The 22,300-nt window shown below is 43.0% G+C and overlaps 1 protein-coding gene across 2 annotated transcripts in view; it reads left to right on the plus strand.

Annotated features, from left to right (window-relative positions):
* Positions 1–22,300, plus strand: part of stab1 (stabilin 1) — a 323,963-nt gene that overhangs the window by 265,451 nt on the left and 36,212 nt on the right. For both annotated transcript variants that reach the window (XM_059944646.1, XM_059944645.1), the window contains exons 54-60: positions 2,833–2,889; positions 3,765–4,002; positions 9,959–10,108; positions 10,539–10,643; positions 16,484–16,591; positions 17,000–17,193; positions 18,430–18,574. In XM_059944646.1, coding sequence (XP_059800629.1) covers positions 2,833–2,889; positions 3,765–4,002; positions 9,959–10,108; positions 10,539–10,643; positions 16,484–16,591; positions 17,000–17,193; positions 18,430–18,574 — 997 coding nt within the window. The remainder of the gene's footprint in view (positions 1–2,832; positions 2,890–3,764; positions 4,003–9,958; positions 10,109–10,538; positions 10,644–16,483; positions 16,592–16,999; positions 17,194–18,429; positions 18,575–22,300) is intronic.

The raw sequence follows: 22,300 nt of genomic DNA on the forward strand, positions 1-22,300 counted from the left end.
CATGAATGGTGTCTCTGTCTTCCAGAGGGAAATGGACCGGATGGTGGACCAGTACCAACTGAAGGCCACGTTCCCATATCTGGATAACATCACCGTCTGCGGTCACGACTGGCCGGATCACGACACCAACCTCCAATGATTTTTCCAAGTGGCCAAAGCTCTTATCCTCACCTATAACAGGAACAAGTGTGTGTTCGGAACCACCCGACTTGCTATCCTTGGGTATGTCGTGGAGAACAGGGTCATTGGCCCTGACCCCGACCGTTTGCACCCCCTGTTGGAACTCCCTCTTCCCACCACCCTCAGAGCCCTCAAACGGTGCCTGGGCTTCTTTTCCTATTACGCCCAATGGGTCCCTCACTACGCAGACAAGGCCCGCCCCCTGGTCAAGTCCACTGCATTTCTCCTCTCAGTCGAGGCCCGCGCGGCCTTCAGCCGCATTAAAGGGGACATTGCCAAAGCAGCGATGCATGCAGTGAATGAGACCATTCCCTTCCAAGTAGAGAGTGATGCCTCCGACTTTGCGCTGGCTGCTACCCTCAATCAGGCAGGCAGGCCAGTAGCATTCTTCTCTCGTACCCTTCAAGGCCCTGAAATTCGGCACTCCGCGGTGGAGAAAGAAGCCCAGGCCATAGTGGAAGCTATTAGGCACTGGAGGCACTATCTCGCTGACAAAAGGTTCACCTTGCTGACTGACCAGCGCTCAGTTGTGTTCATATTCAGCAACCAACAGCGGGGCAAAATCAAAAATGATAAAATTTTGAGGTGGAGAATCGAACTCTCCACCTACAACTATGATATCCTGTACCGGCCTGGAAGGCTCAATGAGCCCCCTGATGCCCTATCCCGGGGAACATGAGCCAGTGCACAGATCGACCGGCTATACACCCTCCATGCAGATCTTTGCCACCCGGGGGTCATCTGACTTTACCATTTCGTGAAAGCCCGGAACCTGCCTTACTCCCTTGAGGAAATCAGGACGATGACCAGAGACTGTCAAGTCTGCACTGAGTGCAAACCGCACTTCTACCGTCCTGAACAGGTACAACTTATCAAGGCCGCCCGCCCCTTTGAGCGACTGAGTGTCGACCTTAAGGGCCCCCTTCCCTCCACCAACCGCAATGTCTACTTTCTCAACATAATCGATGAGTACTCGCGGTTCCTCTTTGCCATCCCCTGCCCCGATACCACTGCCACGTCCGTCATAAAAGCCCTGTGCCAACTCTTCACTCTGTTCGGGTATCCCTGCTATATTCACAGTGATAGAGGGTCCTCCTTTATGAGTGATGAGTTGCGCCAGTCCCTGCTGGCTAGGGGTATTGCTACTAGTAGGACCACGAGCTATAATCCCCGGGGGAATGGACAGGTGGAGAGGGAGAATGCCACTGTGTGGAAGGCCACACCCTTAGCCCTTAGGTCAAAGGGACTGCCGGTCTCTCGCTGGCAGGAGGTCCTCCCCGAGGCACTCCACTCCATCTGCTCCATTATGTACGTCCACCAATGCCACCCCTCATGAGCGATTCTTTTCTTTTCCCAGGAAGTCTGCCACCGGGAGGGACAACCCTACCAGCTTGGCTGACGTCCCCAGGGCCAGTGCTGCTCTGGAAACATGCGAGGAGCAATAAATACTCCCCATTTGTTGGGAGGGTTCACATACTTTATGTGAACCCCCAGTATGCCTACGTGGTCTTACCTGATGGGTGGGAGGACACGGTCTCCGTCCGCGACCTGGCACCCGCAGGAGCACCAGACCCCTACCCCGAACACTCCACGGTGACTATGAACCCCGTACCCACCGATGTATATACCCACGAGACACCGCGCACACCAAGCCCTACACAGACTCCTCACGACACTCCCATACTGGGCGCCACACACATGAGGGATTACTGACGCCTAACGGGCTGGCACCTCAAGTCAGGCCGGAGCCAGCACAACCACCGTCACTGGTGCATTCACCACCGGTGCTACGTAGATCGCAGCGACAGACTCGACCGCCTGATAGACTTGACCTGTAAATATATTTGTAAGAAACTTCGCCCCGTGGGGACTCTCTTTTAAAACAAGGGGGGGTGAATGTGGTAAACTATGTTTACTTGTCTGGACACGCCCCTCTGCTGACTGCTCCTGTGGCTCCTCCCATAGACCCCTGTATAAAGGTGATTGGAGGCACTGCTCCTCCCTCAGACTCCGAGTTGCTGTGCTCAGTTTTGCTGCTAATAAAAGTCTATCATTCGCCTCCCATCTCCGAGAGTTATTGATGGTGCATCAGCTTACTGATCTGCTTCTTTTCAAAATGTTTTTAATATATATGCTGTATTTCTTTTACTCTGTTTTCTTTTGGTATGGGATCCTTTGTGATGATGCATCACAATATTATTTATAATTTTTGTTTGAGTTCTTTATCCAATGACCTTTATAATTGTGACATAGTTCATGATCATAAGCTTCATAGTCCACAAAGTTTTGAAACAAGTAAAATATCTTACTATTCTTCTTTGGAAAGTTGATTTAAGTTTGAATGGGTTTTGTTGTTCTTTGTACAACAAAGGATTTTTGAAAGATTTGGAACAAATTTTCTCTTTTGCTTCCTGATTACTATGGATCAATGAGAAAAGGGTAGATATGTAAAAGAAAGACCATCAGATTTCCCATGTATTGCTTTAAGTGGGCAGAAAATCAGATAACTCACTTTCTATTCTATTCAAGTTTGCTGTGCAAATGGATCTATGTCTTTCAATTGACCTAAACACAGAAAAAAGAAATTCTGATTCCAAATATTTTTAAGAAAAAGAAGTTGCTTATGGCTTACTGTGAACTGTTCCTGTTTAGGGGAAATGTGGTAGTTGTTTGGAGCCTCCCTATTGTCCTCCTGGATCGAAACCTCAGGTAAGACTTACTTTATGTGGAAAGTTTGCATTAAACTTCAGAACCAATGCCGTTTTATAAAATATTTACCTGAAGGAAGTAATTGGAAGTTCCTCCAGTGCAGTTACTACAGAAGCTACTTGTCAAATAGATTATATTTGCTGATGCCCATAATGGTCATAATTTTTCCTCAGTCATTTCCTTTAACATATTGTTAAGGTAGATACATGCCAGTTTTTCCAATACAAATAAGGTACCTTGGAATATCCTGAGGGAGTCGTTGAATATTAAGAATAGTTTGGAAAATGAAGTCACCAGAAAGGTGCCTGCAACAGAGGTGTGTCGTATTAAAAGACATTGAATAAGCCAAGTACTTATTCCTTGGAGTTTAAAAAAAAGGTGATTTTATTGAAATGTACAAAATTCTCAGAGCTTCACAGCGTAAATGAGGGGAAAAACCGTTTCTGGCTGAGGAATTTAGAACCAGCGGAAGTAGTCTCAAATTAAAGGGTTGACCATTTAGAAATGAAATTTAGAAATCTTTAAAATTCTATATTCAGAGATCTGTGAAAGTGCTGTCATTGATTGCAATCAATATAGAAATCAACATATTTCCTGATATTAAAGGAATCAAGGGATATAGGGGTAGAAGTTAAGTGAAGATCTTTATGTAAGGAGGCTGAATGATTTCTCCTTACCTTTGTTATGTTCTTACAGAGAAATATCTTGGCTCTGCAAGGTAGAACCATAATAGAATTTTAAGCCTCGTTGTAAATTTTTAAAAAATAAAAATAATTAATGTTCTGTGATCAATGCTAAACTTAATATCATATAAGGTTTGTCTCTTAATATTGAGAATTAAGCCTCTGAGATCATTATGTCTATTCTGTTTGAAGGACGGCGCAGATTACCAATTGTGTCAGTACAGAAAACTCAGCCTGGCTCAAATTTGGCCACACATTTTTCACTTCTACAACAAATGGCATGAAAACCCTGAATATTCCTATGGCATGGTGCAGGATCCTTGGCGACGTTCAGGTCAAACTCGCCTCATACGTGGCTGCAGCAGACAATGTATTAATCCTTTATGGATTCCCCAGTGTTGTAAAAATCATTATGGCCCTCATTGCCAAGGTAATCCCAGACACAATATTCATCTTGATGTAGAACCTGGTCCTTTTTATTGTGTTATGGTGGGAAGGGTTGTGAGGTGTGGGTGCAGGTGTTATTACAATCGATTGTTTCTCTGTAACCTTTAATAAGCTGTTCTCTCAGTCAGCAACAGGCCAAAGAATTGACCCTTGATATGAAACATAGAAACATAGAAAGCCTACAGCACAGTGCAGGCCCTTCAGCCCACAATGCTGTGCCGAATATGTACTTACTTTAGAAATTACCTAGGGTTGCCCGTTGCCCTCTATTTTTCTAAGCTCCATGAATCTATCCAGGAGTCTCCTAAAAGACCCTATTGTATCCGTCTCCACCACCACCGCCGGTTGCCCATTCCACGCACTCGCCACTCTCTGTGTGGGGAAAAAAAAACTTACCCCTGACATCTCTTCTGTAACTCAAGCACCTTAAAACTGTGCCCTCTCATGTTAGCCATTTCGGCCCTGGAAAAAGCCTCTGACTGTCCACATGATCAATGCTTCTCGTCATCTTATACACCTCTATCAGGTCACCTCTCATCCTGAAATATAGGACAACCTTTCTTTTTTATGTAGTGCCTTGAGAAGCTGAGTTGTTTATCTTAGATGAAAGGAATATATAACCAAAGTGCTCAAAATTCTCCAGCATAATTGGAGAAAAAATCCAGAGGTATATGGACACTGATTTATAATTAGCAAAAGCATTATATTAGGCTGTGAGGAGATATGATCTAGGATGCAATAGATGAGAGGAATAAAAAAGCAGATTCATAAGGAATTTTCAAAAGTAGTATAATATATAATTTATTTAGAGATACTGCATGGTAACAGGCCCGTATTACACCCATGTGACCAATTAGCTTATTACCTCATACATATTTGGAATATGGGAGAAAACCAGAGCTCCTGGAGGTAACCCATGCGGTCAAGGTAGAATGTACAAACTCCTTCCAGATATCGTTATACTAACCAGTATACTGCAGTGGCACAGTGCTTAGCTCAGTTGGTTTATGACGTCAGTGACCCAAGTTCAATTTCCGCCACTGCCTGTAAGGAGTTTGAATGTTCTTCCCATGACCGCGCAAGTTTCCTCTATGTGCTCCATTTTTCCTCCAACGTTCCAAAGAGATACGAATTAGTAGGCTAATTATTGCAATTAGACAGCATGGACTTGTCAGGTTAGAAGTGCCTATTACTGTGTTGTATCTTTAAATAATAACTAAACAAAGAGAACACTTGGGAGGTATTTGGCAAAGTAAAGAGCAGAGTGTGTAATTAAGTCATTCTTTCAATAAGTTGGGACTGACAAGATGGACCAAATGACTTCTTCCTTTGCTGTATCATGGTATAGCTCTGATTCAAGACCATTTCCTATTCAGGGAAGTAATGGCTTTGGATTGGAACATGGAAGATAGGTACCCATAGATTGACTTTATTTTTCAGGTTGTGTTCTTGTTTTGATGGGTAAAGTTATTTCTAGTTTTGAAAAAGGAAGATTTTGCAAGTTGATACCTGACAAATACCATTTACTTTTTTGTTCAGTTGATAGAAAAGGTAACTGTGAACTGTTGACTGGTTAGTTCCATCAGTATTTGGAAAATGATTTGGGGATTTCTTTTGAAATTTAATTTTAGACTGTAGTTCTAGATTACATGGCACTGCCTGTATGGAAAGACAACAGCGCTGACTTCTATGGTTATACAGATGAATTTAGACCAAAAAAAAGTGAGAATTGGGTTGGAAGAATAGTGAAGCATAAATTACTTAGATGGTATGACATGTGCATAAGAAATCCAGAAAATTAATTTGCAGGTGCCATAAATAGGAAAGTCTAGGGAATAACAAATGGAATGGAGTATCACTATCTTGCTACAACTACAGGGTTTTGGTGAAGCACAGTTGGAATAATGTCTATAGTTTTGGGCTTCTTATTTGAGGAAGGATATGCTTGGCTTAGAGTGGTGCAAAGAAGATTCACTACATTATTCCTGGCATGAGGGTATTGTTTTGTGAAGCACAATGGAGATTATAAGCATAAAATAATTGCACTGAAATTCATTTGATTCTGATGCTATGAAAAGTATTTCTTTGGTGAGGGAGTCTAGAACTCTGGGGCAATTCCTGAGAGTAAGGCTTAGAATAAAGGGTTGGCTTTTGTAGACTGAGATGAAAAGGAATTTTACTGCTCAGATTGTTGTGATTCTTTGTACATCTCTATCTTGGTGGACTGTGTATGTTTATAATTGACTCCAGTGAAGGGGAAAGCAGATAAAAGTTTCGCTTGCAGAGGAATCTAGTTATTTGCAGAATTAGAAAAGAAAGTGGAGTTGAGCCCAGTTGCCAGATCAACCATAATCATATTGATTGATGGATCACATTGGACAGTTGTATCTGTGACTCCTGCCTGATGTAGCTTTGACTAAGTTGTCCTCAACACATTTGTTAATTCTCAAACTGTCCACCAGAAGTGTGCGCGAACATGAGTCGATACACAAACACAAGTTTCAAGGAGCTGCCAGTACACTCTTCAGAAATTGCAACATGCCATTTGAGAAGGCATCCAAGTCTTCCATTAATTCTTTTATGGTTATTATTCTATTATGGGTTTATTGTGTATGCCCACAAGAAAATGAATCTCTGGGTTGCATATGGTGACATAAGACCAAAGGTACAGGAGCAGAATTAGACCATTTGGCCGAGTCTGCTCTGCCATTTCATCATGATTGATCCATTTTTTTCTCTCAGCCCCAATCTCCTGCCTTCTCCCCATATCCCTTCATGCCCTGACCAGTCAAGAATCTCTCAACCCCACCTGTAATTTCCTCTGTGATCAATAAAGTATCTGTCTAAATGTACAGAAAGATGTCTTCCACAGCTGCCTGTGGCAAAGAATTCCACAGGTTCACCGCTCTTTGGCTAAAGAAATTCCTCCTCATCTCCCCTCTATTCTGAAGCTGTGTCCTCTGGTCTTAGACTCTCCCACAATAGGAAACATCCTCTCCACATCCACTCTATCATCGTCCCTGCTTGTGTCCCCTTCCAATAAACTTTGGCCAGCTCCTCTGTCATGTCTCTGTAATTTCTTTTACTCCACTGTAATACTGATTCATAGAAACAAAGAAAACTTACAGCACAATACAGGCCCTTCGGCCCACAAAGTTGTGCCAAACATGTCTCTACCTCAGAAATTACTAGTCTTACCCATAGCCCTCTATTTTTCTAAGCTCCATGTACCTATCCAAAAGTCTCTTAAAAGACCCTATCGTATCCACCACCACCACCATTGCCAGCAGCCCATTCCACACACTCACCATTCTCTTGAGTAAAAAACTTACCTCTGACGTCTCCTCTGTACCTACTTCCCAGCTCCTTCAACCTGTGTCCTCTTGTGGCAACCACTTCAGCCCTGGGAAACAGCCTCTGACTATCCACACAATCAATACATGTCATCATCTTATACACCTCTATCAGGTCACCTCTCATCCTCTGTCACTCCAAGGAGAAAAGGCCGAGTTCACTCAACCTATTCTCATAAGGCGTGCTCCCCAATCCAGGCAACATCCTTGTAAATCTCCTCTGCACCCTTTCTATGGTTTCCACATCCTTCCTGTAGTGAGGAGACTAGAACTGAGCACAGTATTCCAAGTGGAGTCTGACCAGAGTCCCATATAGCTGCAACATTACCTCTCAACTCCTAAATTCAATTCCACGATTGATGAAGGGCAATACGCCATACAATTTCTTAACCACAGAGTCAACCTGCACAGCTGCTTTGAGCATCCTATGGACTCGGACCCCAAGATCTTTCTGATCCTCCACACTGCCAAGAGTCTTACCATTAATACTATATTCTGCCATCATATTTGACCTACCAAAATGAACCTCTTCACACTTATCTGGGTTGAACTCCATCTGCCACTTCTCAGCCCAGTTTTGCATCCTATCAATGTCCCGCTGTAACCTCTGACAGCCCTCCACACTATCCACAACACCCCCGACCTTTGTGTCATCAGCAAATTTACTCACCCATCCCTCCACTTCCTCATCCAGGTCATTTATAAAAATCACAAAGAGAAGGGGTCCCAGAGCAGATCCCTGAGGCACTCCACTGGTCACCGACCTCCATGCAGAATATGACCCATTTACAACCACTCTTTGCTTTCTGTGGGCAAGCTAGTTCTGGATCCACAAAGCAATGTCCCCTTGGATCCCATGCCTCCTTACTTTCTCAATAAGCCTTGCATGGGGTACCTTATCAAATGCCTTGCTGAAATCCATATACATTATATCTACTGCTCTTCCTTCATTTGACTTTTTTCATTTGATTCATTTGACTTTAGCTTCTCCCTCTCAAATTGCAGGGTGAATTCTATCATATTATGATCAATATTTCTTTAACACCCAATCCAGAATAGCTGATGCCCTAGTCGGCTCAACCACAAGCTGCTCTAAAAAGCCATCTTGTAGTCATTCTACAAATCCTCTCTTGAGATCCCAAATCAGCATCAGCTTGATTTTCCCAATCTACCTGCATGTTAAAATCCCCATGATTATCGTAACATGGCCCTTTTGCATTTTCTATCTCCCATTGTAATTTGTAGCCCACATCCTGGCTACTGTTCAGAGGCCTGAATATAACTCCCATCAGGATATTTGTACCCTTGCAGTTCCTTAACTCTGCTCACAAGGTTTCTACATCTTCTGATCCTATGTCACTTTCTAAGGATTTGATTGCATTTTTTATCAACAGGGCCATGTCATTCCCCCCCCCCCACCCTCCTACCTGCCCTTTCAACACAATGTGTATCCATTGACGTTAAGCTCCCAACCTTAATCTTTTTTCAGCTATGACTCAGTGACACCCATACCTGCCACTTTCCAACTTCGCTGCAGGATCATCAACCTTATTTTGTGCATTCAAATATAACACCTTCAGTCATGTATTCATCACCCTTTTCAATTTTGTCCCCATTGCACTGAAACTCAAACCACTGGCTGCAATTTTGCCCTATCATCTGCCTGTCCTTCCTGACAGTATCGCTACACACTGCATCTGCTTGTTTACCAACTGCCCTATCCTCAGTTTCCAGTCCTCCAGCCAAATTAGATTAAAGGCTGCCCAGCTTCTCGAGCAAATGTGCCCGCAAGGATATTGGTCCCCCTCCGGTTAGAGGATATAAACACATGGATAGAGCCACCCGGATGGTATGTTGCTTCGCAGGTGCCAGGGTCAGGGATATCTCGGACCGGGTCCAAGGCATCTGGATCACTGGGCGCTCTGCTGGGGAAGGGATGACCTGTATAAAAGGGTGCAAGTCATCACTTCCCCAGCAGTGATCCATCAATCTGAACCCCTGCCCCCTGCGCCAGTTCCTCAGCCATGCATTCATCTGCCAAATCATCCGAGTATGTGGTACAGGCAGCAATCCAGAGGTCCTGCTTTTCAGCTTTCTACCTAGCTCCCTACCTCTACCTCTCTTCAGGACCTCCTCCCTTTTCCTGCCCGTGTTATTGATGACAATATGCACCAAGACTTCTGGCTGTTCACCCTCTCTCTTGGAAATGCCATGGACCCGATCCACGATATCCCTGACCCTGTCACCTGTGAGGCCGCATACCATCCAGGTGGCATGATCTACGTCTTTAATTACATTTTTACTCAGATCCCTTCCTATACACACATTCCAATTGCTTCTCCCTTTGTTGCTATTAATATTAACTGTTGGCAAGCTGGTTGCAGGTTTAAGTCAAACTTTCCCATATGTGCTCCTTCAAGTGCACTTTGTGTGTCACCTAATCATTTGAGTGAGTTAATAACCATAGAATCATAATTTCTTCAAAAAGAGGCTTTTGCCAGTTATCATTACCACACCACTTTATGGCCCAGCCCCGTAAATGCTGTTTTACTCCAGAAGAATAACTCTTGGATTTCATGATTTTAGAATGTCCTGGAGGACAAGATAACCCTTGTAGTTTTCATGGAAGATGCAATGATGGAAGAAGTGGAAATGGAACATGCCAGTGCTCCATAGGATTCAGAGGAACAGCCTGTGAACTGTGTGAGCCAGGAAGATATGGATCAGATTGCAAAAGTATGTTTTGCAACCAGTTTAATGCCCTGTAAAATGCTATAAGATAGTGATAGCTTTTGTTATATACTTAACAACTGTTGTAAACTGCATTTGAAGTTTCAGAATTATTTGTACAAACAAGGTAATTTTCTTTGTCACCACTATTTCAATCATATGGAATTAAGGTTTGTTGTTCTCCTGAATAGACTACTAATACATTGATTAATGTAGCTCTTTTGTGATGTAGTTCTTTTGCCTCCCAGTGGCATCTTAGCTTCTATGCAAGTTGCCTTGTGATAATACTGTCAACCCTTTGGGCAGCAAATAGTATTAGCTTACTATCTTGAATGTTTATGTGGCTGATTATTGATGTTACAGTGTAGAAATTTGGTTATTCTTCATTTCAGCCCAATTATCATAACTTAAAGATGATTTTTTTTTAATCATGCAGAATGTAACTGCACAGAAAATGGAAAATGTGATGAAGGGATTTCTGGTGAGGGAGCCTGTTTCTGTAAAGAAGGCTGGACTGGAAAATATTGTGAATCTCAATCTGGCAAGTAATTTTGGAAATAGTTCTTGCTTCACGGCATATTGTCAGTTTGACTAAAACTTTTATTTGATTGTCATATATATTGCAAAAATACAATTAAGTTAATAACTAGCAAAATATCATAGTTAAAGCATTTGAGAAATAAAATAAAAATACAATTGCTTAAGAGAAATCTACTGATAAAGAAAATAAGATTGCAGAATTATGGAACTGTTTGGAGTGAATTATACTGAATTAATTGAAAGCTTATTTTACTTGGTAGGTTTACCAAATAAGGAGTGTGATTTTCACTGTTCACTAATGGAAGCAGAAAAGCCAACATTATTTCCAAAGCATAATAGTTAATTGGTAGATAGAATGTTGGCATCTAAATATTAATGGACAAAAATGTTTAAAGTTTGAAATTAAACCTGAAAATGCCATCAAGACACAGCAAAAAGAGAAAAATAAGTGCCTTGGTGTGACTCTTGTATGCAAAACATTGCATTCTATTTCTGCTAGATGATGATCAAGATTCCATGTACCAGGGCATGAGCTTAGAGAAAAACATGCAATACCAAAACATGCTGATAGAAAAATAGAGGGATATGTAGGAAGGAAGAGTTATATTGACTTTAGAGTGAATTAAATGGGTAGCATAACACCTTGGGTCGGAGGGTCTTTTCTGTCTTGGTATGTTCCACGTTCTATTTAACATCTGATAAATTTGTATTCCATAGATTCTTAGAACTGACAGATTACTGTGTTGAATCTGTGACTGGGGCTTTGATATTCAGGCCTGTGGAGGGGCTTTGGAGAGTCAAAGATTGAGTTGAGTACTCAATATCTGACCTTTTCTCGAGAAGAGAGCATGGCCTGGATGATGGAGGCTGCTTCCTTGTGGCAGCGTTCCTTGTCGATGGTCAGGAGGACTTCTCCTCTGATGAACTGGGTGGTATCTATCACTTTTTGTAGGCTTTTCCTTTCTTGGGCACCAGTGTTTCCATACCAGTAAGTACCATTCCAGTGGAAATGGAGTGCATTGTTATTTGACACACAAATGGAACTGAATACTCAATCAATGCCCTTCAGCTGGAAGGGAAAGTTCACTGAAATTGGTGAAAATAGCTCTGGTTATATTACTGCCACTAGGAATTTCTGTGGTGATGTCCTGGCACTGAAATGATTGGCCTCTTGCATCCATAAGTATCTTTGTGCTAGATAAGACTCCAATGTGGAAACCAATATAGAATTTCCCTCTGATTCTAGTTAACTCTGTCAAAGCTGCTTTATATCAGTCTTGATCAAATGCTGCCTTAGTTCCATTTCATCTCTGGGATTCAGATCTTTTATCTATGTATGAACCAAGGCATAAGATACATAAAAAGAATTTGCAAGATCTACTGTAGGTATATTTTTTAAGTTTCACTGATGTATGTGTGCGTGGACAAGACTGATGGCATCCGTTAGTCTCGTGAGACCATGGATCTGTGCCTGGAAAGTCTTGCTTCAGCCTCTCCAGGGTGCAGGCCTGGCCAGGGTTCTATGGGAGACCAGCAGTTGCCCATGCAGCGAATCTCCCCTCTCCACACTGCCGATATTGTCCAAAGGAAAGGCAAGGGCCGAGACAGCTTGGCATCAGTGACATCGCAGGAGTTGCCAGAACGAGGTTGAAGGCAACGTCAGACTGCATTAGGGACTCCAGCTCCGGATTTGTCCTCAGGGTTTACTCCCGAAGCCTCTCCCATGAGGTTTGAAATCAGAGTTCTCCCTCTCGGACAAGACTGGAGAACCTGGTATTAACAGAATGCTACTTCACATGAAAGAGGATACATCATATGCATATGGGACTCTGACAACAACAAGGTCATTGCCCACATTCACGGAAAAGCAACTGATCACCCATCAAACAGAGGATTGCTGTCACATCTTGAATTGGAAGACAGGTAATTATGATGCACCACAGCAACGTTACCGCAGAGCCGAGCCGATCAGGAAATAAGAGTTCAAGCACCACCTCTGCCACTCTCAGATGGTGTCACCTTGTACATGGGAAATTCAAATTTGATCCTCACCACAGGGTATATCAATGCTGGATGCTGTAGTCAGAGAGAAGGTCATAGCTAAACCGATGACTGTCAATCTATGAACTTGGGTCCCCAGACTTGTGATAAAATTCCATCAGACAGCATGCTAGAAGCAGCCAATGAAGCACTACTCACAACTGCAACCTTCCACATGACTGCAGACGATGACCGGAAGCCAAGATGGAAACCACAAGGGCGGAGGTCAGCAGACTAACTGAGCTGCATGAAGATGGAAACACCAAAGACTCGTCTTTGCTACAAAGGAAGCACAGAGGTACATCCAGAGCCGAAGCAATGGCTTACAGCTCTGGCTACCAGAGTACAGAGATGCACTAAGGACACAGAGGCCGAGCGAATAAATTCACTCTCCTCCAAAGTAAACCAGGAAGAGTATTTGCACAGTTCCAGAGCAACGACCTGAACCAACCAAGACAGCAACTGAGGGGCATATGGGAGAAAGAAGCATCACATAACACCAGTGCCCAATGGCTGAAAGACCCACAAGCAAGCCTCTGCGACCTCCCAGAGGAAGAACCCATCACCATTTCAGCAGCGGGTGTCCAGCAACGGGTAGCAAGTATGAAGAACGGTGCCTGGCATGAGCCATGCCTATTGGCTGAAGAAACTAACAGCATTACATACATGGCTGGCAGCTGAAATGAACCCACTGCTTGAAGCAGGCTCCCACCCTGACTTGCTAGCTCAAGGAAAGATACAGTGTTTTTGATGAAGGAACCTCACAAAGGAGCAAAACCATCAAGCTACTGGCCTATAACCTGCCTGTTACAACATGGAAGCTCCCATCAGGTATTATAGCCACCAAGCTGAAGGAACGTGTGAAAATTCCTGAGCCCTGCTCAGAGGGGGATTGGTAACAGAACCAGAGGCTCCAAGCACCAACTACAGGCAGACAAAGCAGACGTGTGAGAGTTCAAGACCAGACTAAGCACAGCCTGGATCGACTGCCAGAAACCCCAGACATGGATCCTGGAAAGCCTGCCTTTATACAAGGACAACAAGACGCTAAGGGCCTTGATCAAGAACAATGGACCATGCTAGAGCTGAACTCAAAGCTAATCGCACAAGTGAGCATCAGATGTGGAATATACCAGGGTGATGCCCTATCCCCAATGCTTTTCTGCATCGGCTTGAACCCCCTCAGCCAGATCATCTCAGAGAGTGGGGATGGTTACAGGATCAAGAGTGGAGAGACCACCAGCCACCTCCTGTACATGGATGACATCAACACATTTACCCTACCAGTCATCAGATACACAGCAGCTGTACACAGTGTGCTGGCCAAGGAACAAACTGGAAGCTGCTGACATCAAGATCTGGAAACTACTAGCAATGCATGGAGGATTCTACCCAAAGTTCAATGTTGAGTGACTGTACTCCCTCCAGAATAAAGGAGGACAGGGACTTGCAAGTGTGAAGGCCACAGTCCTGGAAGAAAATGAAACATCCATGAGTATGTCAGGAAGATGGCCCTTAAGGATGACCTGCAAGGAGAATACCTCAGACAGCAGGCAAGGGACATGGAAATGGAAGTGGGTGAAGCAGAGCCAAAGGACCAGAGGCCACGGCAGAACAAGCCACTGCACGGGATGATTCATTGTCGGGTATCATTAGAAAGTCCTACCGATGGCTGGAAATGGCAGGACTGAGGGACAGCAAAAGGCATTGCTCATGACTGCACAAAAAACTGCTTAGCACAAGAGCCTTAGAAGCAGGGGTCTTCTTCGGTTGTCCATCGGAATCCAATGATGACATCCACTCCTTTAACAGTGAGATCTTTGGTGACTATGCAGTCCTATCCTGGACCCACAAGCTCTATTCTAGGTGGGACATGTATATGTGATAGTGGTGGTAGTGATGGCAACCATGGCTGCATTTCTCCTGGCTCTCTTCTGCTGTCTTCTGGTTGTTCTTTCCATCTCCAGAATACGAACCCCGTCCCTACACAGCTGTCACCAGATGTTACGGTCAGCAGCAACATCCTCCAGGTCCTTGGGTCTGATCTTGCACTTCCTTAAAGCATTAGTCATCTGATCCTTATTGCGCTTCTACAGCCCTCCAGCTGAGTGTTGACCGTGATGTAGCTGGCCATCTAACACTCTGGGGGGTAGCTGACATGGGGGTATCCTTATCACGTGCTCCAGCCACTGCAACTGACACTGGGTGATCATGGCCTCAGTACTTCTGCAGTTGGTCTCTACAAGTATTTCAGTGTGAGGCACCCGCTCACACCAGGTAATTCCCAGGATGCGCTGGAGGCAGCTTATGTGGAAGCACTCCAAGGACTTGATGTGACGGCTGTAGGTTACCCAAGCTTCACAACCATAAAGGAGGGTGGTATACAGCGACCTTTGTGGAGGGACGAAGGCTCCTGTTCTGAAAGACTCTACGCTGAAGTCTCCCAAAAGCAGCTGATGCCAGTTTAATGCAGCTCTGGGTGTCGTCAGTGCAGCTATCCTCACAGAGAATGCTCCCTAGATATCTGAAAGATGGCACTACTGACAGCTTTTCATCACCAACAGTGAAGGCAGGTAGGGTGGGTGGGACAATGGTACTCCACTGGCAAATCACTTCTGTCTTGGTGGTATTGACGGTCAGCCCCACCCTGCTGTACGGTCTCACCACCACAGCAAGGACAGTCTGAAGATCCTCCGGAGTGTGGGCCACAAGAGCCCAGTCGTCTGCAAACTGCAGCTCCGGGACCCGCTCTCTGCGGAGTTTGGTGGTTGCGTGGAGCCTCCTGATGTCAAAGAGGTTGCCATCTAACCTGACGTCCACTGCCACACCGCTGCTGTCCTCAGTCTCGTTGTGGAGAAGCTTGGTAACACACAGGAGGAAGATGTTAAAGAGCACTGTCAGACAATACCCAAGGTGCAGGCTCCAAGGAATCCCCTGAACCATCCAGCACACAGTAGCAGGGTGCAAGATGCAGGCAGGGACAGCATACACTGAACGGCACAACCAAATTTCAGGAATTGTGTACAGGAACATCTGCCCTGAGCATGGATTGGGCACTCCCCAGACCAGGTGGGAAACACCCGAGAAGGTAGTGGAATATGACAGACAGAAAGTGCTGCGGGACTTCCAAATACAGATTGATAAGAAGATATTAGCCAACCAACCAGACATAGTAACACCGGATAAGGAACAAAAGAAAGCAATAGTAATAGATGTGGCAATTCTAAATGACAGTAGCATCAGGAAGAAAGAATACGAGAAGCTGGAGAAATACCAGTGCTTGAAAGAGCAGATAGAAAGGTCAGAGTAAGGAGCACTTGGGGCTGTGACATTTGGACTGGGAGAGTGGCTCCAACAAACCCCAGGAACAACATCTGAGATCTCAGTCCAGAACAGCAGTGCACTACTAGAAACAGCAAGGATACTGTGCCAGATCCTCAAGCTCCAGGCTTCTGGTAGAGGACCCGAGATTGAGGGAAACATACACAGCACCCATAAGGGGTGAAAGGAAAAAACAAGTGTAAGTGTGTGTGTGTGTGTGTGTGTGTGTGTGTGTGTGTGTGTGTGTGTGTGTGTGTGTAAAAATATGTAGAGATGTGTATCTCTCTGTGTGTATGTGAAGCGTACATGTACTGTACATGAGCACAGAAAGCATCAGCTTCAGTAGAGATTATTTCCATTGATTGGGAGATTATAAACTGCTATTTACTGATGGATTGAAGAATATTCCATATTCTAGATATCATAAATGCTGCAAACCTAGAACATTAATGTGATTCTTTCCTGATTATTTAACTCTAGATGCAGTCCCATCATGTCTCCCAACGTGTGATAGGAATGCTGTTTGCAGAAGAGACAACAATTGTGAGTGTAATCCGTACTATGAAGGCGATGGAAGAAAATGCACAGGTAGATTCAAATTCAAATCATTAACTAACCATTCATGACATAACCATTAAGCATTACAAAAATAACGTCAAATTTATAGTTTGCTAGAATTTTTTAGTTGTGTTTTGTTGAGATTCCTGGGCCCTGTGATGCAGTGAATAAATGCTAGAATTCTACTGCACTTCATTAGATTAAAATGTATATATCTTAATTAAAATGGATTCAGTTGATGTTTGAATGTATGAAGGTTTCACAGAGAGCCCAGATTTGATTCAGGATGTTACCTGTTAGTACATATATTTAAAAGAAAAATTTTAATGGATCTGTGAAAGTTATAAGTCATGCCATAAGATTAATCTTTATAATTAAATTTATGCTCTTTGTAAAGCTTAGGCACTGAGTTGATTTTGTGATGTTGTAATGTTGTAGTGGTTGACCGTTGCAAGGACAATAATGGAGGCTGCCATCACCATGCTGTCTGTACTCAAGAAGAAACTAACATCACTTGTACTTGTCAGCCAGACTACGAGGGAGATGGCACCGTCTGCACCCCCAAGGACAAGTGTCTCGATGGCAGAAATGGGGGGTGCCATGAACATGCAATATGTTTCTTCGTTGGTCCAGTAGGTGCAAACAAGTGTGATAGATTGTCTCCTTAACCATGGAAGAAAATAACAAATTTCTTAGAAGTTCAGTGGTGTAACTTTTTTAAACTGATACAGTCAAATTGCAAACAAATTATCAGCCATGTTTTTATTAGTACACCATCTGATTAGTACTGCTTACTTCTACATCTGTCCCAAACTGAAACTCTTGGGTTAAATTTAATTTACTAACATAGAAAAAGTATTAGTGTTGCTTACAGTGTCCTCATGCTTTACTGAGTGACCACGATGCATTCTTAGGAAGAAGAGCACTGAAATCAATGCTCAAAGGGTTATTATAGCATTATGTAGAGAGACTTGTGTTATTGACAGCAAAGTTCTGCTAGAACGTGGTGCAAATTCCTATTTCCAACTGCTGTGCCCAGAACAAATCCATGCCCTTAGCTGGGGAGTTGTACAGGAATGGACCATCTACAATTTAGTGGGGAGAGGCTGTATCTCACCTGGGATGTTGGGTGGTGGTTACTGAGGTTCTCTCATTTACTATAATGCATATATTTTGTGATTTTGTTTTAATTTTCTGAAGTTATTCATTTATTGCTGTATTTAATGTCTACCAAATTAGCAGCTTTTTAAATTTAGAACATAAGAATTTGATCTACATATACAGTACTGTGCAAAAGTATATAGTCCCCAAGACGTTCTCATAGAACAGTAAGCTGATTTTTATATGGTTTCCTGCAGTGGTTAATTTTAATTTGATTCGAAGCACATGATGGAAGGATAAAGGTCTCCATCCCCTCTTTATGTCCCTTTGAAACAGCAGCATCTGTCAGTCTTAAGGTTTTGTTAACATTTGGTAGATACAGTCCTGTGCGAAAGTCTGAGTCACCCTAGTTATCTACGGTCAGTATTTTCCACCCCCTCCCTGGATGTTTTCATGTCTTATTATTTTACAACATTGAATCATAGTGGATTTAATTTGGTTTTTTTTGGACAATGATCCATTGTGATTGTATGGTGTAAAGTAATAAAACATGAAAACATCTGGGGGGGGGGTGATGCTTTTTATGTGTAAAAGACTTTTGCACAGTACTGTAGTTTGAGCTCTTAAGGTAATGCTTTTTTTTTCTTAATTTGAGCACCTACACACAATGTTGACAATTTTTTAAAAATTTCTGAATGCTTCCATATTTAATGTTTATGAAATCAGTTGGTTCATGACTTTTTTTCCAAAAACTACTTCTGTTACAGAACAAACGAAGATGTGAATGTAAAGAAGGATTCCAAGGAGATGGCATTCAGTGTCTGTTAGATGTGAAGCATCCCGTAGATCATTGCATCGAGATGGATAGTCTTTGCCATCATAATGCATTCTGTAAAAATCTTCACTTCCAAGGTGAGAATTTTGGTGCTTCATAACACATCATTTATTTTTCAGTTTTCTTTGATGAAGAAGTTACTTGTAATTAGAATTGGTTTATTATGGTTGTTGCAATTGGTTGTTGCAACTCTACAAATCTCTGGTGAGACTGCACTTAGAGTATTGTGTTCAATTCTGGTCACCTCATTATAGGAAGGATGTGGAAGCTATGGAGAGGGTGCAGAGGAGATTTACCAGGATGTTGCCTGGTTTGGAGAACAAGTCATATGAAGCAAGGTTAGCAGAGCTGGGACTTTTCTCTTTGGATCGTAGAAGAATGAGAGGGGACTTGATAGAGGTCTACAAGATTATGAGAGGCATAGATAGGGTGGATAGTCAGTACCTGTTTCCCAGGGCACCAATAGCAAACACCAGAGGGCATATGTACAAAATTAAGGGAGGGAAGTTTAGGGGAGACATCAGGGGTAAGTTTTTTACACAGAAGGTTGTGAGTGCCTGGAATGACTTGCCAGTGATGGTGGTGGAGGCTAAAACATTAGGGGTATTTAAGAGCCTCTTGGACAGGCACATGGATGAAAGAAAAATGGAGGGTTATGGGGTAGTGTGGGTTTAGTACTTTTTTTTAAGGATTATATGGGTCGACACAACATGGAGGGCCTGTACGATTCTATTACTGTTAAGTTGAAAAGGTATTGAGGTAAAATTGTTCATTCAGATCAGTGCATCGAAGTAGTGCAGGGTAAAATAATATAAAGTACAGAAAATTGTGCAATAGTTACAGAGAAATTGTAGGTAGCCAATAAGGTGCAAGGTCATAACAAGGTAGGTTATGAGGTCAAGAGTCCATTTTATTGCATGAAGGAACCATTCAATAGCCTTATAACAACTGGGTAAACCTGAGGGGTGCATGTCTGGTGGCTTTGGATCTTCTGTTTGATGGGAAGAGTGTGGGTGGAGTTTTTGATTATGCTGGTTGCTTTACTGAAGCAGCAAGAAGTATAGAGGGAGTCGATGGAAGGGAAGCTGTTTCTATATGTGCTGAGTTGTGTTGAAAACTCTCTGTGGTTTCCTGAGTTCACAGGCAGAACAAGCTGTGCTACATCCAAACAGGCTGCCTTTTATAGAGCATTGATAAGATTGGCAAGGATCAAGGGAGTCGTGCCAAATTCTTTTAACCTCCTGAAGAAGTAGAGGCATTGAGGAGCTTTTTTGTCATGGCATTTCTTTATAGACTTCAGTAAGGCCTTTGTCAAGGTTCCACACAGAAGGTTAGTTTGGAAGGTTCAATCGTTAGGTATTAATATTGAAGTAGTAAAATGAATTCAACAGTGGCTGGATGGGAGATGCCAGAGAGTAGTGGTGGATAACTGTTTGTCAGGTTGGAGGCCGGTGACTAGTGGTGTGCCTCAGGGATCTGTACTGGGTCCAATGTTGTTTGTCATTGATGATCCAGATGATGGGGTGGTAAATTGGATTAGTTAGTAGGCAGATGATACTAAGATAGGTAGCGTTGTGGATGATGAAGTAGGTTTTCAAAGCTTGCGGAGAGATTTAGGAGAAGAGTGGGCTGAATGATGGCAGATGGAGTTTAATGCTGATAAGTGTAAGGTGCTACATTTTGGTAGGAATAATCCAAATAGGACATACATGGTAAATGGTAGGGCATTGAAGAATGCAGTAGAACAGAGTGATCTAGGAATAATCGTGCATAGTTCCCTGAAGGTGGAATCTCATGTGGATAGGGTGGTGAAGAAAGCTTTTGGTATTTTGGCCTTTATAAATCAAAACATTGAGTATAGGAGTTGGGATGTAATGTTAAAATTGTACAAGGCATTGGTAAGGCTGAATTTGGAGTATTGTGTACAGTTCTGGTCACTGAATTATAGGAAAGATGTCAACAAAATAGAGAGAGTACAGAGAAGATTTACTAGAATGTTACCTGGGTTTCAGCACCTAAGTTACAGGGAAAGATTGAACAAGTTAGCTCTTTATTCTTTGGAGTGTAGAAGGTTGAGGGGGGGACTTGATAGAGGTATTTAAAATTATGAGGGGGATAGATAGAGTGGACGTGGATAGGCTTTTTCCATTGAGAGTAGGGGAGGTTCAAACAAGAGGACATGAGTTGAGAGTTGGGGGCAAAAGTTTAAGGGTAACACGAGGGGAAATTTCTTTACTCAGAGAGTGGTAGCTGTGGAACGAGCTTCCAGTAGAAGTGGTAGAGGCAGGTTTGGTATTGTCATTTAAAGTAAGATTGGATAGGTATATGGACAGGAATAGAATGGAGGGTTATGGGCTGAGTACGGGTCAGTGGGACTAGGTGAGAGTAAGCATTTGGTATGGACTAGAAGGGCCGAGATGGCTTGTTTCCGTGCCATTATTGTTATATGGTTATATGGCATCTATATGAACAGACTATGGCAGAGTTTTGGTGACACTCCAAACCTTGGATCTTGAAGCTATCTACATTCCCAAGCTCAGCACCATTGATGTAGAATGGAGCATGTGCACTGTCCCCCACTCCTGAAGTCAATGATTGGCTCTTTAGTTTTGCTGATCTTGAGGAAAAGGTAGTGTTGACACCAAACTCTCTATCTCCTTCCTGTACTCATTTGATATACGGCCATTTACGTGATATCATCTGTATACTCAGATATGGAGTTGGACCACCAGCTCATGAGAGTCCAAAGCGTAGAGCAGGGGGCTGAGGATGCAGCCTTGTGAAACATTAGTTCTGAGAATAATCACAGTGGAAGTGATAGTGCTTATCCTTATCAAATATGGTCTATTAGTCCGGAAGTTGAGGATCCAGTTACAGAGTGAGGTGATGACTACCACGTCTCTGAGTTCTCTGGATTTTCCACCAACCACCAGAAAATCATTTTACTGGTGAGATTTTGCTTTAATGATCCTAATTGTGGTTCAACAGCAGCTTGCAAAATGAATAATTTATTTATTCATTCAGTGGTTGTGACATCAATTTCTAAAACTTTCACCTCTTATCATCTGGAAGTAAAAGGGCATCAGGAACGTAGACATGTTACTGTCTCCAGTCACATTCAATCCTGTCCTGGACATGTAGAGCCATTCCTTTGTCAGTGATGGGTCAGAATCCACTCTTCTAGTACTGAAAGTAACTTCACTCCAGAGATGGAAGGGGTGGAAGAAGATTGATCCACATTACATTCTGATGAACAATTAGTGTTGATCAATAAACATTGGTCAAACCAGCAACTGTGAATGCATAAAAAATATACTGTGCATCACTAAATGACCTTGAAAAAGTGGGAAGTTGCCTTTTGAAATACTTCAGTCCATGAAGACACTCCCATTGTCCTGTAATAGATTTGGGTGGAAGTGATGATAAAGATAGGAAATCTCCACAACAGGGTGGCATAGTGGTTAGCTCATCGCTTTACAGCACAAGCTGTAAAATTGGTACAGGTTCAATTCCCACCACTGTCTGTGTGGAGTTTATACGTTTTCCATGTGACTGTGTGGGTACCTCCAGTATCCTCCCCCACCCACATTCCAAAGATGTTTGGATTTGTGTTAGTAAGTTGCGGACATGCTACATCAGTGCTGGAAGCATGGCAAGAAACTCCCGGCACATCCACAGGCTGTTGGCTGTGAATTCATACAGCCCATTTCACCATATGTTTTGATGTACAAATAAAGCTAATCTTTAACTTCGAAGAGAACATTCTGTTAATCATGTCCATTGTATCTAGTCCCCTCATGCTC

Source organism: Hypanus sabinus, chromosome 19, assembly GCF_030144855.1.
Source record: "Hypanus sabinus isolate sHypSab1 chromosome 19, sHypSab1.hap1, whole genome shotgun sequence".
Taxonomy (NCBI): Eukaryota; Metazoa; Chordata; class Chondrichthyes; order Myliobatiformes; family Dasyatidae; genus Hypanus; species Hypanus sabinus.